Source organism: Zootermopsis nevadensis, unplaced genomic scaffold (assembly GCF_977971745.1).
Source record: "Zootermopsis nevadensis isolate Lab colony 2312 unplaced genomic scaffold, Znev_1.0 Znev_ptg000011l, whole genome shotgun sequence".
Lineage (NCBI taxonomy): Eukaryota > Metazoa > Arthropoda > Insecta > Blattodea > Termopsidae > Zootermopsis > Zootermopsis nevadensis.
This window is the reverse complement of record NW_028259143.1, coordinates 2,591,590-2,613,147: the sequence shown is the minus strand read 5'-3', so window position 1 is coordinate 2,613,147 and position 21,558 is coordinate 2,591,590. Positions and strand designations below refer to the sequence as shown.

At 36.0% G+C, this 21,558-nt stretch overlaps 2 protein-coding genes across 3 annotated transcripts; both read right to left on the bottom strand.

The window, feature by feature from the left end:
* Window positions 1-10,465: 10,465 nt before the first annotated feature.
* On the bottom strand, window positions 10,466-16,358 carry LOC110833218 (uncharacterized). Its single transcript, XM_022070995.2, has 5 exons — window positions 16,159-16,358; window positions 14,875-15,123; window positions 13,549-13,866; window positions 12,172-12,459; window positions 10,466-11,688 (listed from the first exon to the last, which is right to left on the bottom strand). The coding sequence occupies exons 1-5, from the start codon at window positions 16,273-16,275 to the stop codon at window positions 11,005-11,007; spliced, it is 1,656 nt and encodes a 551-aa protein (XP_021926687.2). The 5' UTR covers window positions 16,276-16,358; the 3' UTR covers window positions 10,466-11,004.
* A 592-nt stretch (window positions 16,359-16,950) lies between these two features.
* Window positions 16,951-20,901, bottom strand: LOC147874027 (uncharacterized). Of its 2 annotated transcripts, none has more exons than XM_087347090.1 (4): window positions 20,799-20,901; window positions 19,295-19,515; window positions 18,501-18,770; window positions 16,951-18,357 (listed from the first exon to the last, which is right to left on the bottom strand). In XM_087347090.1, the coding sequence occupies exons 2-4, from the start codon at window positions 19,478-19,480 to the stop codon at window positions 17,545-17,547; spliced, it is 1,269 nt and encodes a 422-aa protein (XP_087203216.1). In that variant the 5' UTR covers window positions 19,481-19,515; window positions 20,799-20,901; the 3' UTR covers window positions 16,951-17,544. The 2 variants fall into 2 exon arrangements, with proteins under 2 accessions (XP_087203216.1, XP_087203215.1); XM_087347089.1 differs by having other exon boundaries at window positions 19,295-19,534; window positions 20,799-20,896.
* Window positions 20,902-21,558: the final 657 nt, after the last annotated feature.

Genomic DNA, 21,558 nt, shown 5'->3' with positions numbered 1-21,558 from the left:
GACTGATTAATTCAATATTATATATCTCCATAATGTTGATACTTTTGAGGCAAGATGGCGCAGAGCGGTCCCAAAATAAATAATATGTCCACTGACCCACTGGTACAAGGAATACGTAATGTCACTTAATTCTGAAGGAAATTTAAAGTAAAATATATGAATATAAATATCGAAAATAATTACATTTCTGTATCTTAATGTTATGGTTGGAATACAATCTGATTCACGTAGTAAGTAAAGCAGCGCCTTGTACTCACATTGATGGCTGTAACTGGATTCCGTTTTCTTCCTTCCATAACAAACTTTCCCACGATATCTTTAATACACAAGAAACACGTAAACGTTGAGAGAATACACACAGCAAAAGTTCTTTTCCCCGCTAACACAACTTCATACGAAACAGATTCAAAGTTCAAACTTACACATGAATTTTATAATCACAAGAATAATTTACGTCTATACGCACTTCGGTTCAATCACGACCCGGTCACACACACTTATGGCGGTCAGGCGACACGTGGAAATTTCAGAAACTAACGACAGTGACGTAATGTATCGTACGGCGAGCAGTCGGTTCCACGGACAACTGTGACACAGCGCACATGAATTATGGCCGTCATAACAGAATCATAACTTTTTGTGGTTTTTCTTAAGAAATCGGTGGAAAGTTTTGTTTTATACGTAGGATATATCAGTAAATTTAATGTTAAGAAGGCTGTTTTGTACTGGATTCTGACGTTAAGGAAAATGCACGCAAATTGAGACTGTTTTAGAACAGAAAATGAAGAATGGAGAAAATTACACAGTGAGAAGTTCCATATTTTTATTCTTCTCTAAATATTAAAATTATGATCAATTCAATAAGGGTGAGATGGGCGAGGCATGTAGCGCGCATTGGGGAGATGATAAATGCGTAAACCATTTTGACTTTAAAGCTTGAAGGAAAGAACACCTGGAAGTTGTTGGGGGTAAATGGGAGGATATTATTAAAATGTATCTTAGATAAATAGATTTGATGGGTGCGGATTAGATTAATCTGGCTCAGGATAAGGAATAATTGTGGGATATTGCGAACAAGATAATAAATTTTCGGGTTACATAAAAGGTGGGGGATTTTTTTGACTAGCTGAGCGACTATTAGCTTTTCAAGAAGAACTCTGCTCTATGGAGGTTGTCAGTTTATAAAAATAATTAACCAAGAGAAAATAAATGACATTACTTTGGCTGCAAAACATAACTGCATAGTTTTCAACTTATTGGAAAGTCGTTTAAGAAATCAATAGAATCATTAATTGCGAAAAAAATGCACGTTCCTTTAAACCGAGACTCGCACTTACAGACAATAATAAAACATCTACAAACATGGCAGCAAGTGTTAGGAATTTGTCCTAAGCAGATTGAATTTAAATATTAACAATAATAATATTAAAAACGGAATTGTTTTAACAATAAATATTCAACTCTCAACCGGGGTACCAGTAATTTCGAATATTTTCATTCCGTTCCTCGTCATACGCGATTATATTTGCACATCATTAAAAGCTACATACATTGTACATTAAAGGTCTAAGCATTAAAATAGAATATTATTATAATTCCAAAATTAATCTCAGTACAGAGCTTCTACACGTGTAAATTAATCTCGTTTTTAACATCAACAATAAATCAAAGAGTGTATCTACCAAATATTGATAAGAGGTTTCGAAATGCAATGGGGAAGACGTCATTTCATTCGAAGAGTATTTTTCGATTTTCATTCAATGAAGAAATTATTTTAAACGAGCGAAAAATGTTGAAAAATGACGCCTGTCCTATGTGCGCTGCACAATTTCAATACCAAGGCCGTCACATATCAAAGTGCTTCACTTGTCTTATGACTTGTGTGTACATCCGTTTCTCTGCGACCAGGTACACTAGCGTCACTCAACAGGTCTTGATGAACTATCCTTTGTTCGCATTTTGTCTTGACTACGATGACGTCACGCTGCGCTGATAGGAGTCAAATGAACTGTTAAAATGGTAATGCAGCTAAAGATAAGAGAAGTGTCTGCTGTAATTAAATCGATATTTGCCTTAAAAAATTTAAATTAAAGTAAATTCCCAGAGTAAACGCTGGTCAGACGGCTTCAAATCTCGTCCATAAATACAAAATGAAAAGTTGTTGGTTGTTCAAGGATGTAAAGGGGTGGAAGACATTTTAATGGATCTTGAAGAAGTGTTGCGTAATACCTCGGACTGGATTAAACTGGCTCAAAACATGACTTAATTTCTGTCAAGGTTAATCGTGTTTTGCCTTCAGATGTGATACAGAGACACACAGAAAAAAACGTGGAATTAAATTTTTAATATCTACGTCTGTGTCTGAATGACAGGAAGACAAAATACATAGAAACGAATAGTAGCAACCATTACCCGAATATAATTTGCTCTTAATTTCTTCGTGAGTACAACATTAACGTGTTAATACCCAAACTACGCCACATTTTCGAAGGTTAGGTTAGGTTACGTTTATAGGTTATATTATAACCTTGTCCTACATTATAGTGACAAGACACAGTCAATATTCTCCACGCTCATTAATGGGTCAGCCTTCTAATTATAATTCAGTACGTCTTCTGAAATTCTGGCATAGCAGATTAAATTATTCATATAATTCCTTAAACCTATACGTGGTATTCTATATATACCGTATTCGAGCCATCTAGAATTCTTTATTACACATCAAATTCCCTTTCCTTCTGCGATAGTATTCATTAGGATGCATATTTGTACAACACTAAGTTGAATCTACCAAAACACTACAAGGGAACAAAACAAATTAGCTACAAGCGTTTGAATTCTGAGACGTTTGCTGTATTTCTATTCACAAACAGACACAAAGTTCCGTACTGAACGTTAATATAATATTAAAATCGCGTATGTTAAAGTTATGATCCTAATGTAAACAGACGTATTGTTCGCCTTTCCAAAACATTTCCAACAAACACAAACATGTTTCCCTGTTTCACAATGGCGTGTAATGATGACTGAGACCCTTAACTATACACATCTGACACGCGTGCGAGATTTATGCATGTGGATAGTGATAAATGATTCCTGTCGTGTATTTGGTGAATTTCCTCCGTACAAAACGTAGCCTGTATTTCACATTACCCGGAATATTCTCTATGGGTTGATTACTCATTCACAGTCAACGTCATATCTATAACAGTCAGAGAAATTAAACTTGAGTGAACAGAAATTAGTCGCGGATGTCAAAAAACCGTGTCCCTGCAGAAATATCGGTCACGTAAACAGGAGATATCCTTCAATAATTCAATCAAAAATCTAAAACATTAAAATAAAACTATAATTTAACAAACTGTTTTGTTTGTAACGGTTCCAAACTTCAATTTCCTTCTCTACGAAGATAATATATGAGTAGAATCTATATCACCTCTCCCCCCAAGCGCCTACATGGCGAATAGTGAGACAGCTTTACTTTACTAGGAGAATAATATAAATTAAGGGTGAAGATTAAAATCTGGATGTTGCTTCATTGTCCCTGATGATGGAGGCAGTAGGCACGTACACAACCCGATAAATTTAAACCATATTACACGAACCAAAAATTCTATAAGACAGCCGTGAGAACCTAAAGTCTCACTATACACTTTTGAAGCACATCACATGTCTTGCGCAAAAGCGTTATATAGGCAATAATCAATTTGACGGAAAGGGAACGCATTTACTAAATCCAATATTTCTCCGAAGTCCTGAGATGGACATGAAAGATGTATGAAATGGTGACCATACTCAGAGAGATGGTATCCACCAAGATTTACCGTACGACCGACCGGTGGTGCTCTGGAAGGAATCGATATCCTCTTTCCACTCGTACACAGCCTTGATGGCTGGCTGCCTCATAGAGACTGGGAAATCGCGCATTGCATGACGGAACTAGACATTGACAAATGCCCATCTATGGACCTAGCTCTACTTGTGATTCCTGAAGATCCCCACATCACTGTGTATGAGTATTTGGGCCATAATGCTTCGAGAGGGCGGAGTGTCACAAAAAATACTTAAAAGGCATAGTACGAAATGACAGAACAAGGTTGAAACATAAGACAAAATGTAATGTGTACATGTCCTTGGTTTTCTACGCAACCAAAATGGACCAAGCGTTTCTGATGTTTTGCTGACGTTCAAACCCTTCAAGAGAATATATCGCCGTCAGCATGGCTTTTGCATTTCCATCATTTAGGCAAGTCGCTAACTTTTTGTGGTACATCTTAATACGGGACGGAAAAACATTTATCATAAGAAATCACGCTAGCTTGTTGTGCCGATGAACACAGTAATGGATCAAGAACATTGAGACCAATAATATTAACATCGATTTTACACATTTTTTTGTATATTTTATCATACTTAATAATTTAAAGTCCACTTTTTTTAAGTCACAAACTATGCACTTCGTATTTCACGATTCTCAGTGTAAAATTCGATTATTTCCTTACACAGCTTTAAGCAGTTGATCTTAGTAATGGTGAAGTGTAGCGTTTTCTTTGCGGTACGGACTCAATTCTTAAATAATACCTAGAAGAGCTTTGGCATCAAATGGTTATTGATATTAGTACAATAGAAGCCAACATTTTTTTCTCTGGGGTTCCTGAGGTTAAAATGCCATGAACGATAAATTATTCCCTCGTCAGTACGTAATTTAATTGTTTAGGAATGTACGGAGGTTCGATTTCAATTCCCTATATATTTTCACAACTTAACTTTCTCACATACACTATTATAGTCTATTATCTACAGAAGATTATATTGAAACAAAATTCAGACATCTCCGAAAGTTTCTATTGTCTGACTTCCATTTATTTATAAAGAAAACACAAGATTTCTTTTTTTCCGTCTGAATGCATGAAATGTTATTTTTACTTTTATATTTCCTTCTTTAAATATTATTTCTTGTTGTCAGACTTACCCCCGACAATCTATTCGCCGAGGATCCGTTCGCTAGAGACAATATTACTGAAATTGGCAATTATAAAATAAATGCGTAAATAAACATACAAAACTTGAAATGTAAAATTTAAAACAATACATAAACATGCTCTGACCTCTCATTGTACTTGATTTGTTACTTACACTTGTTGGAATTCACTGTAAAAAAAATTAAAACCATTTTTAAATATCACGCGACTTGGTAATCGATTTTATGCAGAGGTCGACTAGTATAATAGCGAAGAGGAAAATGTCACAATGAAAATAGTCGTAATTCTGATTGGCGATAGCAACGACTTGGAATTTTCACGTACTCGACAGTCACTTTAAAATTCCGTTTGACGGAATTCTGTATTACACAGAGCTTCAAAGCATGTAATGACACTGATGAATAGAAGTAGATGCAACAGTGGAACAAAGGAATACGCTCAGAATGAATTCCTTTCATTTACCAACTACCCAATCAATGAACTCCGCGGAAAAATCCATCCTGAGAAGCTAACTTTCGACTAGTTTGTCAAAAAGTTCCTCGCTTTAATGGAACACAAAGATTCGTGATAAAAAGAGCCCAAAATTGACCATATTTTGACTTGAATAAACCCATCCCACAGTCTTTTATTATATTTAAAATAATTCTTAATATTATCCATCCACACTTTAGTCTTTAAAGTGATATGTTCATGTTATAATTCATGACCAATAGGTTCGTATCGAGTTGGTTCACTTTTGATCTCACAAGTTTATGTATACGTCAGAAGGGGAGTCGAAGATATAGGATTGAACTCCAAAGGGTAGATTTGGCTCGATCTGTGATGGGAAAATGGAAAAACTCACTTTCACGACCGATATATACTGAAGAGCAGACATATATATTACTTGAACCGCGGTTCGGTCTATAGTAATTCATTACGTTCTTCAAACTCTTCAATCTTCGTCAAATACATGGTGACGTTCACTACACTGCACAAAACAGGTACAGCCCACAGGACGGACATCGTAACCCTAACATTCTCTGTCTCATTTGAAGAATCGATGTCACATTCAGACAGAAATCGATGTGATAAAAAAACGTCAACTTTACAATGAAAACAAATATTATACAGACACCTCCATTCTGTATCTGAGATCAGTTTAAGTTAATTATCTCAGCCTAATCGTATACTGGACATGATCGGGAGGTCCTGGTTCAGATAATCCTGTACCAAATAATTTGCAGGCCTGTTAGTGTCGTCGATTTCGATATATCGATACTGTCCTGAAACTACTTGAAAACTATCAAAATTGCAGCATAGCTACGCGAAAGCGTAATGTGAGATTTCAGATTCTCAAGATGGGTCATCTTCTGGGTTGTTCCGCCGTGCATTCTCAATAGAAATTGACCGATGTTGCTTACTGCCTCCATAACGAAGGCTTAAATATTCCGCGGACTAATAAGAAGCATGATTTTTCTAAATATTTTGTAAAACACCGAACCAGATTGGAAATAAGGGTAAGCGAGAAAAATATTATTTTTTTTCTATAAACTCAATACTTATATTTTGACTATGTCTTTTAAGGATTTTGGGCTTACAAATACATAAGCTTGTGCAGAAATGAAAATTAAGGGGAAAAAATATAAACGTCTTACTTGAATTTCACGTAAGGGTGAAAAAATTTTATAGTATCAACGAAGCTACTCCCTTACGTGAAACAAAACTTGCGACTTCATGGCAGTGAATATGTCACATGGCACTCAGCACACATGAAAAGCTAAAAACCTTGAAAGTAACACTACACAGATCAAAGCATCTGGTCCGGCTCGCCAAAGAATATCATATAAACAAAAACAAAAAATAGTAACAGAATAAAAATAAATAAGAACATACACTAGAAATTGTATTTTCCTATCTCACTGTTCCAAGAGCTTTGTCCGCGGGGAACCAAACTCTCAAAATCTGTAAGAATGAAACACACTCTTTCCGCATTGCTTCTGAAATTCTAAAAGTGTTTATATTCGCTATTTTAACTGTAGTACATAAAGGAAATATGCAACTATTATAGCCACATGAAACAGCATCAAGCAATAAAACGTAGTTTTCCATTATAGTCATATCATTTTTAACGCCATATACACTTGTAGATGCGTATAAACGTTTCGGAGAAACATACAGGTTCCATCTTCAGGAAGAATGTTATGTATAATGCAGTTATTGAATGTTAAATAAGGTGGTACGTATGATTGCTGTCGCTTAAAATCAATGCCAATAACACACACATGCCAGCTTAGAGAATTAAATTTTTAATATTCATTGGCACTGAATATATTATAAAACTACAATAGTCGCCAAAGTCAGAACTTCATTTCAATTTCAATTTCAATTTCAATTTCTTCGCATTGCACGAACAACGAAGGACAAATGGGCATTGGTTGCTTTTTTTCGGAGAGAAGATTAGAAATTTAGTAATAATAACTAACCGAAAATCTCTTGGGCTGGGTAAATCTTCCAGTTACTTAGGCACCGTAAGGAGAGGGGAGGTTCTGGGGTTATTAATGAAGGACGGAGTACGTTCCACGGTCACTTAACGAGGTTTTCTACGAACGACAGACGTCAAATAATTCCTAAAAGATGTAGAGTTAAAAACGAAATATTTTCAAAGAAACAGGAGAAGAAACGGATAAGAGTAGGCAATATAGCATTCGAGAGGTCCTGGGTTCGACGTAGTCCTTCGCGAAAACTACTATGATATTAGGTGGGATTTCATGTACTCGAAACAATGAATATTACACGGTCATCTGGGATGTTGCGCCGTGTATTCTGATAGGTTTTGACCGAAGATTCGGTGATTATCCCTGCCTCCATCATCAGGGCGATTATTATTTCTATCCCAAAAGACTTTTTTAGCCATAAACTCACTGTTTTTCGAAACCTCAAACACAGCACTGAGTCAAACATTCATTGTTCGCGTATAAATCTTATTGAAATTAAATACTGCAAAATTGTAAAAACGTACAATTTATAATAGAGCCTTGTAATTTTTCTACGAATACATCGTTTATTTGTTATGTTAAAAATAACTGCAGGAACACACAATGGACTTACAGAATTTCAGCCGCGAAACAGTATTTTATTAAATTCCCACCACAAACAATTCAAGTATATTCTTATTTTTGACTCTCCCATTCGTGGAATTGGAACAATAGAGTTCCACGCTGCTCTCATGTAAACCACATATAATAACAAATGAAACGTTGGAATTAAATAAATATTACAGATTTTTTGATTCCACTGTCTTCATAAACTACAATACTTATTCTGCTACGTCTCATATAACATGAATTTTAACGAATACAAAGGAAAATAACTTGATGCAGAATGAGAACGCAAAACAACTCAAGTTTTTAAATAAAACTTATCTGAAAAGTTGTCGGTCTTTAAAGCACAGTTGTAACTATAAAAACCTGGTTTAACAATAAATTTGCATTTCGTATTTATAGGTATTGTATGATTCTCAATGTAAACAGCGATTATTTCCTTAATAAACATTAATCAGCTGATCTTTGTAATGATGAAGTATAGTGTTTTCTTTGCGGTACGGACAAAATTCTTAAATATTATTTGGACGAGTTTCAAAACGTTTAAATTATGAATTCTGAAGGGTTTTGGCAGGACTCTACAAAAACAGAGGTTTAGTAAATTGTTAAAATAATTAGGAGCAATTAGCATGGTTCATACTGTACCGTTTATCTTGAAGGAAGACATATCATGACGGTATCCAAATTAAAAACAGATTTATAATTACATCTCTGTAAGTTAAGGGCGCATGTAAGTATTTTAGTTTCAAAACCGATTCCTATTTGAAGCCTCCCATATTAGATACTGAAGGTCATCTCCATAGTAACGCTGTAAACTCGTCAGGACTCCCTTAACAATAGCCTACATATTGTTTTGACGTCTCCGGGTTGAGGTAAATTTTGATTCAGTTTAGTAATTTTCAGCGTGTCCAACTTTACCTCATGTACCTCTGATTTAATTTCGGTTAACTTCCATTCAAATTACATCACTTTCAGCAGTACGTGTAACTCATTTTATACTTTCTAAATGGTGTACCAACTTTTTTGCGTGCTGTGTGTTAAACTAATCTCTCCATTTTGAATACACAAACTTTTAAAATAATTTTAAACGATAAATTATCTGTTCATTTACGAATCCTAGTAAAAATCGTCATCAATGTACGGATGATTTGAATTTTGAATTCGAATACCGTTGACGTAATGCATAAGTTTATTTCAAATTGTTTTCAAATATTACAAAGATTTCCAAATCCACTATTTAAATCAAAATAAGTGCTCAAAAATGTGTTATATTAATTTTCGTTAACGATGAAGTTACAGAATTTAATCAACGTATGGAATAAAAATGTTTATTCAAATTTAACCAAATAGTTTTTAATATTATTTTAAGAATGTTTGATAAATAAAAATTAAATCCACATATTATTAGGCTTTTCGGTCATTTTGTTTATTGATTAAATAACGAGAATGCGTGTATTCAATGTACGATTAATAGATAAGTTAACTTAGAGTGCTCATTTAGTAACGAGATGTCAAATAGAAATAACATTTCGCTTTTACATATGCTACAAATATTGGAGACAAGCACGAACAATCACGATACAAGTAATATTTCGAAGCACGGAACTGTCAAAACAACACACGAATCCTCAATTACTGATTGACGTTCACTTATCACCATATGCCGATGACAAGAATTAACGAATGATAAATGAAAATTATTACAACACGTGTTACTAATGATAGAAAATGATTTATAAGGCTGCAATGGAACATCAATTACCGAGCGAGTAGAATTAAAATATATTGTTCTGTGTGTAATTACCTAAGGTTTATGAGAGTGGTCGATCCTTAATGCCAATATAATGTGGTTTACTGGACTGCGTCGTCGAAAAGCGTAATTTTCTAATAGCCTAAAGGTCCTAGCCTCGACTGTAACAACCTTTATCATGAAACTCAGGGGGGGGGGGGGGGGGAACAAATGTAAATTGCCTGCTCTGTTTCATATCAGGAACGCTTTTTGAGGTATTTATCACTCGTCCAATCACATTGAATTAGCATGAAGAAGTTTCTCATCGATGTTCACGAGAATGAAATTTCAATTCAAAATTTTATCTGTCTAACCTTTAACATTTGCAGATACCAACGAAGAATATCATTAACACGAAACGAAAATTCATTCTAACATGTTCTGAATCACACAAAATGAAAAAAAATTGCTGTACTGTACATTTACGCAGAGGTTTAAGTTCTCTGTAAGTGAAAGTTCTCTTGTAAATACATTTGAAACAGAACCTGAATATATGTTGTGAATATATACGATTCCACTTGAAATCTATAAACCTCGACTAGATATAAATCAAAACAATCATTCTGCATTCAAAAGTAAATTCTAATATTATCCTGGGAAAAAAAATATACTTATCAATTACGAATTTTTATTTCATATTTTAACCATATAAACACATATATCCTTTTCACGTTAAGATTGCTACATATTTAAGTAGTTTACTCAGAAAAAATTTGGGCTGTTACACTATACGTAAGGTCTTTGCGTTATTGATTAGTAATTCTAGACACACGTGTTCCGAATAATTGCTTACGACTTAATTTATTGTTTTTCACTTTGAACTTACTTTGTACATCATGCAGACTAAAAAATATTAAACTTTGTCAAATCCGCGATGCAGAAATTAAAGTTACTGGTGTCTTTATTCAAAATTACACGTTGATTGTAACACGAAGATCATTAAGTTAAATAGCCCACATTTTTAATATTTTAAAGAAGTAATTTGTAATTTATATTTCTTATTCACGAATTCTGACAAATACAAAGTTCCTTAAACATCTGAAATTAGATAAATTGATATGATCTAGATCGATTTATCGAAGCCTTCAGCTGCTATTTTCACAATAATATCTACAGAGATAAGAATTTTGATTCATTTTAATCGTACGGATTATTTCTTGAATCTGCTTATTATGGAAGGAGTTTTGAGAAGACTGGGTCTCAGCACCGGCTTCGATCCGGAACTTGATGCACTGGATGTGCGTAAAACAGGAGGAGTGTTGAGGGCGTTAGGTGCAACTCCGGTGCAGGGCGTACTTCCGGCATTGCCGGAACCTTTTCCAGTAAGCATCCTACGAAGACCCGGTGTAATGAACGCGTTTGACAAATTCGAGGCGCTGTGTGATGTTTGTAAGGAAGACGATGACCTTCCGAGGGTACCTGATCTTTGGTTGTCTCCTACTGGTGGGCTATTTGCACGATTTTGTCGGCCTGGCGCGGAGTTTGAAGCATGCAGAAACAATTTTGGGCTCCCTGTTGTTGGGTCGGACATGTTTATGAAACTTCCAGACCTTATTTCATTATCTTGTGTATTTATAGGTGTAGATAATTTTCCAGGCGGAGTAGAAATTGTGCCACAACGTTTTGCTGGTTTAGGGGTGACCACGGATTTTGTTCCACGCGCGGGGGACCGCTGCCTTTTGAATGTTCCAGGACGCTGGGCGGGTCGCAGGCCCGAATTCCCAGCAGTGGAACTCGGAGTGGGTTTCGAAATCTTGCTGGAGGGAATTTTTTTACCACCTTCAAATGGCTTTGAATTTACTTTTGTCGGAAGAGGTGAACTGACTCCTGGCATCTGCATAAATGGCAAAACAAATCCTTTACTGGTGTAGTTTCACAGTTGTACATAGTTTTACTATATAAATTCTTTAACATTTTAATTTGTTGCCATGTTTTATCTGTCACACCAAACTTCACATTCAAAATTACAGTATTTTACTAATGAAATCTCTCAAACGGACGAGTTTTTACGAATATTTGGCTGTGGTAGTAATGCTTTATATTTTAGACATGAATTCTCCAACAGTATCAATACAAAATCTCCAAGAAATTATAGTATATTAAACAGAAACTCTGTTGCTTGTACCATAGAATTTCCTTCGGCGTCAGAACTCATACATTTGTTTTCGTCATTTAAAATTTATATTAAGTGTAATGAAAAACAGTCTATTTACTTAAACGTTATTAGAATGCTCCCAGCAACACACCAAAGAATAAGGAATGATATTATAGCCCAAGTTTACTTCTATTTATTACATAACAAAACGAAAACACTTACGTTTTCCTTCGTAGAGTTCAGTATCGACAGTGCCTCGTGTATCTTAGCGCAAGCCTCACGAAGACGGTCCACTACAGCCGGATCCTTGGTGTTCAAACTGAGGTTCTCCAAGTTCTGAGCTACTTGTTGTTGTGACTGCAGGGGACTGGACGTAAGAGGCGGTGTCGAAATAGAAGCTGGAGCATTGTCGAGTTCCTGGATACTGCCAATACTCCACGTCTTCTGACGAACGAGTTGTGGTACCGAGTTCCCACCCAGTAACGGACTCCCTGGACACGAATAAAGCGCCTGCCGATACAATTTAAAAAAATCTGTCACTTCCAACATTTCGGACATTCGCGTAAAACAAGTTACGGGTTCAATCTCAAAATTCTGATTACTTTGTCGCTTAAAAGAAACCTGGGTTTGTTTCCTTGTATGCAAATAACTGGATTTCACGGTACTCTGTATGCCTGGCTCCTTCAAAATGTCAGGACTTACGACATTCAAACAAAATTTACTGGGTTTTTATGTGTGAAAATAACCGTGCGTCGATTCATAACTGAGTTATTTAATGATGATTTATCAACTGCTAATAACTTTAAATGATAAAAGATTTATTTTAAAGGATACGGAAGGAAGCGGTCGTTATGTTGTTGCATTTATATATACATTTACTGAGTAAAATCACGTCAAGCCGCCATATCAGAAGATGCCTTGGGTAAAATTTGAATTTCGGGCCTAACCTAAATACTGAACCATGTCTATTCAGTTAAGTAATTTTCGCCTTTATCAATTCGTGTACAATAGCTCGGGTTTTGATAAGCGGCTGCTGATGATGGAGTGAACTTCTGACGCTTGAAATTCATGTTAATCACGTGCAATTATGGTTCATCTCGAACAACATGGAAATACACTTTACATGATACTGTAAATGCATTAACCAGAGTAGAATTCCATAAATGTTACTATTTTTTTTAAAAAAAAATACAGCCCTGACAAAAATAAAGCCTTTCACACGGAGAGGTTTTCATATGTCGTGTCCATATTGAAATCTATCAAATATTAATAAAGTAAACACTTTTTCGGTACACAACTTCACGAATAATGTTTTACTCAGTAGGATCCGAAGTTCTCAAAGCTTCAAGAATTAAAATTACTGTATTCTGAGTTCCAGCGCCGTGTAGTCTGGTAGAAGATTTTACCGACGTTTCGGAGGTCCTTGCTGCCTCCAGCATCAGGAAAAGGAGTCAGCAAAGATCTCTGAATCGGAGAATTTATACCAGATTATACGGCACTACGACCCAAAATACAGCCATCTTCAAATTCCTACTCCCAACTAAACCTACGGTTGACTTCCGTAACATTAAAAACTGATATTTTCTGACAAACACGTGCCTCATTAGATCCAGCCATAGTAGCCGCGATTTCTCCCGTATCCAAGTTCAACCCTGAATGTTGACCCTTGGCGGAAGAGTCGACTGGGAAGAAAGTATCGAGGGATGCACGGCGTTCACACTGCGTCATCTCAGGACGTTGCTTCGTACGAGGACACGTCCAGCTGGTGCAACCTTCTGGTGCCCTGTATCCTGTCCGTTCCTCTCCGGAAAATAGCGACATTAGTTGGGAGATAATTTCCCGTGTAACCCTGGATTTTCCTGGTGTTACAGGCGGCAAGAGGGAACCAGCCATCGTGCAAGTCCCTTCAATATTTTCCTGAAACAGTCCACATTGCATGTAACACCATCGAAGTATTTCCGTAACACAGGCTTATATTCGGTTAATTTAAAAAAAATATTAGTTTAAAATATTGTAATCGATTTCTAATTACGTATTGCCATGATAATTCCCGATAATCGACATGTGACGTTAGAAGATGTGTCCGCCCTATGCATTGATGTGTGTTTGGGAAGTACACAAGAATCTCGTCATGGCCGATTTCCCTATCCGAGTTTTCGTACATTTGCGGTTACTTTTAAGCATCACCTATACAGGATTGATATATTTAAATCAGATGTTAGATTTCGGTTCGAGTATTTTTTAAGTAATCACATAATTTCAAGGTTCTGTGATTTCATTGCCGACAGCAATATTTAACCCTTTGAAGCCGAAGATCGTCTGAATATTATTTATGAATTCAGTCCGTACCGCGAAAAAAACACTACACCTCACCATTACGAAAATCAGCTGGTTAACCCTTTGAAGCCGAAGCTCGTCTTCATAATATTTACGAATCCAGACCGTACCGCGAAGAAAACACTTCACTTAACCATTAGAAGTCGAATCAGGCGGTACCACATAAGATTTAACCAAAGAACATCCCGGTCAAAGCCTTAATATGGATTCCTAAACACAAAGCTCATCGTTAAGTAATTATCTCTATTACTCCCTTTCCCTAAGGTCCAACACTTTGACCTCAAACAAATTCAACCAATATTCTTACCTAAGGATAACAAGCCGAGTTTAACTACACGAAACGGGTAAATTTATATTCTTAAGTTATAAATAATCCCATAAATATATTTTATGACTGATGAGAATTATAAATCACGAAGGCTTGAGACTGGTGCTAAAATATTTTACAACAGTGTTGTGGTAAAACTGGGGAAAGTCGAATATTATAAATATATACTAAATCTATTTACTTTGGAAATGGGCAGTCAGAATGAAATGGTGTTATGAACCGAGAGAGAGTTTTAAGAATTTAAAGGTCTGAGTTCGTACCTGTTTCACAGGAGTGTCACTGTTTGTGGTGGAGGTTGCTTCAGAGTCTGACCTTGACCTCAAGACCGCTTGCAGGCCAGACCGTTCACACTTTATGTTGATACTGCACAAGGCAAGTACCGACCCCTGGCCCATTTTAATAGGGGAACCAGCAGGAACCATCTCGATTCTGTGCAAGTCGAAACCAATTGCCTGAAGTAAACACACCAGAAATGCGAAGTCCGGAGATCGAATCTCTGGCTCTGATATCTGAAACGAACAACACTTGTTGACTATAAAATTACAGGGAGTTTCACATTATAAAAATTAATTATCCATATGTAAAATAACGTAATGCAGGTGACTTAATTCAGCAGGTAATTTGTCATATTTTCCATTACTCGAAATTTCTTCAATTTCACCAAGATTTGATAACAAAGATAACGTGGTATCTCCTCGTCCAGATATTTATATGAAGCATGTTACTTCTTGAGAATCTCGTAAAAACTCAGCCAGCAAAATTAATTTTCGGATGGGATGTTCCTATTATGGCTGACAATCAACATGTACTGAAAAATCTCCTTACTCCAACCCGTTTCGACCAGCTTCAACGCTAATGACTCTAGGCAACGTGGATGTTCAGTAACGCTCCGGTTAAACAAAATGCTCAGTTCTGACTGTATTGATTTTAATTGCAAAGTAAAAATTCTTACGAAAAAGTTTAATAAACATATTTTAAAGATACATGAATGTGAGTTTAAATATAATAAAATGTTAAGTTGTTATAGTAATTACTTTATTTTTACGAATATTATTAAACCATGTACTTAAGGTAAAATGTCTTTCTCGGCATACGTCCGTCTTAAGTACGGTTGTGAAAAAAACACAATATCTTTACTAAACCTTTCTTCAGAATATTACCATATATATGAACTAAAGGCATGGAAAGTGTTAGTTGTGAACTGGGATAATTTTCAGTATATTTTTGTGTGGAAAGTAATTAAAATCTAAATTACTTTCCAAAATAATCAAATGCCCTAGTCATTTCACTTTCATGTTCCCATAAAAGTATTTAAAATACATCGAGATTACCAGAACTTTTAATATGGGTACTCTAATATTAGTGACATTAATAATTCCGCAAACCAATTAGTGATACACATAACAAACTAACCAAAACATAATTCTGTGTAAGGTCTCCATTATATTATATTGTAAATAGGAGCATTACGTTATAAAAACACCAGTTGGCTCATACTTTAAAAACGTTTAACTTCAGGCATATTCAAAAATAACATCACTAACCTCAGACAACGTCTGATCTTTGTAGAACCATTTGATAACCCGATGAAAATAATCGTTACGCGCTTTCACGTAAGATTCTGAAAGCTGAAACGTCTGTTCGCCTTCAACTGCAGCCATGACGCACAATACATAGGACGGAGGACCGAAATGGTATCAGCTGATAAGACGGCACCACCCACACAGAGCTCTCAGCCTTCATCAGACAGCGGGTACGTTCTGTAACTACGCTGTTCTCTGGACTCATTCAGAAATCCTAGTCATGATGTTCGATATATATCGAATATGTTATCTTATTGTAAATTTCCGTCGTCTGAAGTGTGAATGTTTTCTTTTAAGTGGTTATCTCTGGTAACCACCACAATACTGCTTGGCGTCACACCTCTGAAACGTTTGCAAACTTCTACCAGACTACACGGCACTAAAACCCAAAATACAGCTATCTCCTTCCTTACCACCGTGAGAACTTCAAATCCTACTTACAAACTTGGTGGAGGTACTTACTGAGAAGAACTTTGATGGGGAATGAGTAGCTAGGATGTTAATATTCAATAAATCTATGGAAGAGAATATTGTAATTCAGAATGTATTGAGGTGAGAATTTCGGGTAAAATTATAGGTTTTAACAACTTTACTTGCTTTTCTTTGAAATTTGATGTTCCATAATTAATTATAAATGCAATTCCATGTAAAAAAAGATGACATAATTTTTGGGAAAGGAAAAAATCAAAGAAAAAATGTATAATATTCCCAGGTACACCATGATAAGACTTAGAGCAGTACTAATAATTTCACTTCAACCAATTATATAAGTCTTTATTAATTTAATTATTTAATATTTTAATTGATAATCTCATAAATTCCTTCTGTAACAATTACACTGCTAATAACACGTTAATTATACTCTAACAATAACGATTTCACTAATTATTTCAGAGAATGTTTCTGCGGCTGAGTGGCACTTTTAAACATTTAATACAAGAACATTTTATTATTTTTTACAATGTTACTTGCCTAACATACTATCATATATACACGTACATTTATGTCAAAAAACATGATCACTTTCGAGAGAATTCAGTCCATTGGAGCTAGTATCATGTCAACTCACTGGAGAAGGATTGTTATCAGTACCCCACTGAACATTATTCACACCACAAAGTAAACTGAATTCATTTCTGCGACCGCTCGCAATATTTTCTTTCATATCAGTGGTCATCAACAGACAAGTCGAATACATTTCACAAAGTTTCTATTATCCCCAACTTATTCCACTTGTTCTACTGCCTAATACTGTTTTTATGCATTTCACGAATCAACATTTTATTATGAGAGTTTCTGTGTCACATTTAAGATAATAACGTATCAGAAGACTAGATGCCAAGATGCTCAGAAATTATTGAGCCCTGAAGATGTCTGTCCCCTGTCGGAAGTAACAGACCCTAAAGGTGCCCGTTCCTTACCGGAAGTAACAGACCCAGAAGGTGCCCGTTCCTTACCGGAAGTAACAGACCCAGGTGTTCGTCCCTTACCGGAAGTAACAGACCCAGAAGGTGCCCGTTCCTTACCGGAAGTAACAGACCCAGAAGGTGCCCGTTCCTTACCGGAAGTAACAGACCCAGAAGGTGCCCGTTCCTTACCGGAAGTAACAGACCCAGAAGGTGCCCGTCCCTTACCGGAAGTAACAGACCCAGAAGGTACCCGTCCCTTACCGGAAGTAACAGACCCTGAAGTTGTCCGTCCTCTAACGGAAGTGGTAGACCCACGTGTTGTAAAAGTTTTGTCAGAAAGCGAAGTTTTCGTTTTTTTTACAGGATAAGAAGTCAATGTTCTAGACGTCATCGGCTTCCTACTTTCGCTCTTTGGAGGTTCTCCTTTATAAACAGCGGTGCTAGATTTTATCTTCCTGCCAGAAACATTTGGCGCCTTAAACAGATTTGGAGTGGATACAGAGTTTTTATCGATTCGGGATCCTCTTGTGGAGAGGCGATGCAATGTTAAGGCTTCCTGGATACAAGAAGCTGCTAGTTTCAGTCGTCTCTCGATATCGTCACAACGTCGGGCGTCTGGTGATGGGCACAAGGCCTTGCTGAAGGAATCTGAAAAGTGTTCCGATGGCAGCGTCTCTAGTGACGAACTCTGAAACACTCCGCCCTGCTTCATTTCGCCTGCAACCGGACTCGAGGGGCACGAGATGATTTCCTGATTACGAAATATGAGGTTAATTTCATATATCTGGGTATGAAAGTACGAAATAAAAATTACATCCACAAATAAATTAAGATCACACTACGAAATTCAGGGAAATCTTAGTGCCAAATTATATACTTTTTATATGGTCTTACACTTTCCCGATCTGGGACAAGAGATGTAAGGATTTCGTCCATAGAACCAAAGCAGTCCCGCTCAGAACTCCCAGTGCGAACTTGTAAGTCTGAATTTTGTTTATGGGCCTTCAGTGTGTTGCAATTTGTTGCCGAGAGGTCAGTAAGACTTGTGAAGGCAGTATTATCGTCCTCAGTATCAGACTTCGTCAAAAGGTTCACCAATTCCCTCAGCATCAGTGTCGCCGGTTCGCTGAACTGATAGATTACTATGCCAGGATTTATGTCTTCCTGTAACAAGGCACCAGATCAATGACTGCAGAGCGTAGCTTGTACTGCTCATTCCGATCAGAATTATTGTTTCGCACTTTAAAAACAGTCGTAATTACAGCACCCCTTCCTCTAACATTCAAATTTTGGCCACCAGAGTGCATGCGTTTCTAAACGCTCTTTTGGTGTCAAAAAATACTGTTCATCTCATTTCTTTCCCATATTCATTATTCTTTCTTCCATTACTACTCCTGTTTCATCTTGAGTTCAAAAAGGTGAACTTGAAGAGAAATTACTTTTTATATAAAAAACTTAATTCTCCAGAAAGATCCTCATTCAAAAAGCATGTTCTAGATCAAAAATAAGTGAAATCTAAGCTATTTTGTTTATAACATATACTTTCTAATCAGTAAATTCAAAGCTTCAAAGCCTCGATGTCGACTTACGCAGAATAAACACATTTTAACTTCATTTTTCAGAGATTAAATTCTGTATTTGTAACAAGGGGGGCGTCAGACTACTATTCACTGCTGTACGCGCATCACCTGATTGCCAGCTGCCATGCTCAGCTGTTCCGTAGGACAAGTACATTCTTCTCCCGACGTTTCGAGAACTGCTCGGAGCCCGGATTTCGTACACGTCACAACCACACGACAACCAGAGCGCCGCTCTATGCCTGGGGCGCCCGTTGGCGTCACATCATTCGGAGGTGAAGCGTCCATCCAACGCATCGTAAATCCGACGGCGCACAAAACTCTCACCACGTCTGACAAGTCCAAGAAAGCCTTGAAACGTAAATAAAACTCGCGTACAGATCACTTACCCTATCTTTTAATCCCATAGATTTTGTTGTTGTCTATGACGTCCATGTAAACAAAATTACTGAGGGTCAAAGGCATGAACTCCACACGTATCATATCTCTCCGCTATATGCGTGATCTCCACGCTTGGAACTTTTTTATTACAGTAAAATACTGTCTATTTATCCATAATTTAAGACACTGTGTGTATTCCAGAATTATCCTGCTAATAAAGTAATGATTATAGCATCCCGTCGCAGTCTAGGACGTAAGCCAATTGTTATTCCAATAAAGTACTACATAAATTATCACGGCTGTTAATAAACAAGCTTAACTACACGAGGATTTGACTTGTAAAAAATTTCACAATTCACCATTGCTGTGTTAGTACTAGTGATTTTATATTCCGCTATTATAAACAAAATGCAGTATGTCACTTGAACAGAGTAGATGAGATTATTTTGAAAAAACTATGTACATTTAACCATTTTAAGGTTCAACGGTAACAACATTAAACAGCTGCCTTAACGATTAAAAACTTTGCATTTTGTATTTATGGTATTCGTTTTATTCTCACTGAAAAAAGTTATTATTAAACAGCGTTAACCATTTGATATTTGTAATAAAGTGGTGTCTTTTATTTGCGGTAGGAATTAATTCAATTCACATTAGCTTCGAGTTCAAAGTGTTAAGGTCTTATCAATGTATTTACTTATTTAATGTGTCTGTAAAATAATAATATTCTGTATATTACAAAAGTATATTCGATATTTCAATGCAGTTAAGTGGACATCAATTTCCATAAAACCAGATTATTACTGTTAATACTATAATATAGAATATTATTGTTATTATTATCATTAATTTTAATTGATTCAAATTATTTTTACAAATATCCTAATATATTTAGTAGCAATTTTCTTGTGTATTTATTTTTTCCGTATCAATGTATTTTATATATTGCTTGTTTTACTTTTTATGTTTTATTGTGTTCGTATGCTGTATCTGAAATTGGCCATCAGGCTGTTCATACAGCACACAAATAATAAAGAATTGAATTGAACTGAATAAGTATTAATATTTTCTGATCATTCTAGTAGTTAGAAATACGAAATTTAAATTATTCCATACTACACTGCAAAACCTAGCATGTAACACAATCACAAACATCTGTTCGTATTTGTTTCTGATATAAACATCCCATAGCCTTTAAATGAAACGCTGTAGGTAAAAATTCTGAATTACTTACTTCCTGTACAGAGTCAGGCGTGGCCATGTGTACAGAACGGAATACAACGATTAAATACAGCCCGCTTTAGTCACAAGCTAAACAAACACTGGAGTATATTTACAACTGCAAGTAGCTGTCGATAGTTTCAACGGGCATGCTTCAGAAACTCACGAGTTTGACTCAGTATCAGACACACTTACCTTCTAGGTAATAAACAGCATATCAAGAATTGCTGTTTCCCAAAGCCGATACCAGAAGCGAACACGTAAACACAGAACTGTATATAAAGTGTTCCCAGTTTAAGAACGTGTCAAAATGTCATCATAACAAATGCGGGATAAGGAACGTACAAAGAACCGTTCGTAATATTGAGCATCATAATTTGTAACATAACAGTAACATAATGATGACAGTGGGATTAACTCTTTAAATTCCAATCGTAATTCTGTGTACCACAACATTTAATACCCACAGAGTGTATTAATCTATTTCGTATGAATCTAATAATAAACAGAAATTATTTTCGTAAGCAGTCTTAACAAAGTCATCTTTTAAATGGGGGAGCGCTTTGTGTTTTCATTGAGCTAGAAACTAAGTTTGTAAATTTTATTCAGATAAACATCGAGCCTCAAATGAATTAAAGCAAGAAATGACATATGAGTGATATATGTAACAGAATACTGTAATGAGAAGTACCTTAAATATTTTGGTCTTAAAATATTCTAATATACACAACCATCAGTCAGGTAATAACGCGAGATCACTGCGTCGTTGTTAA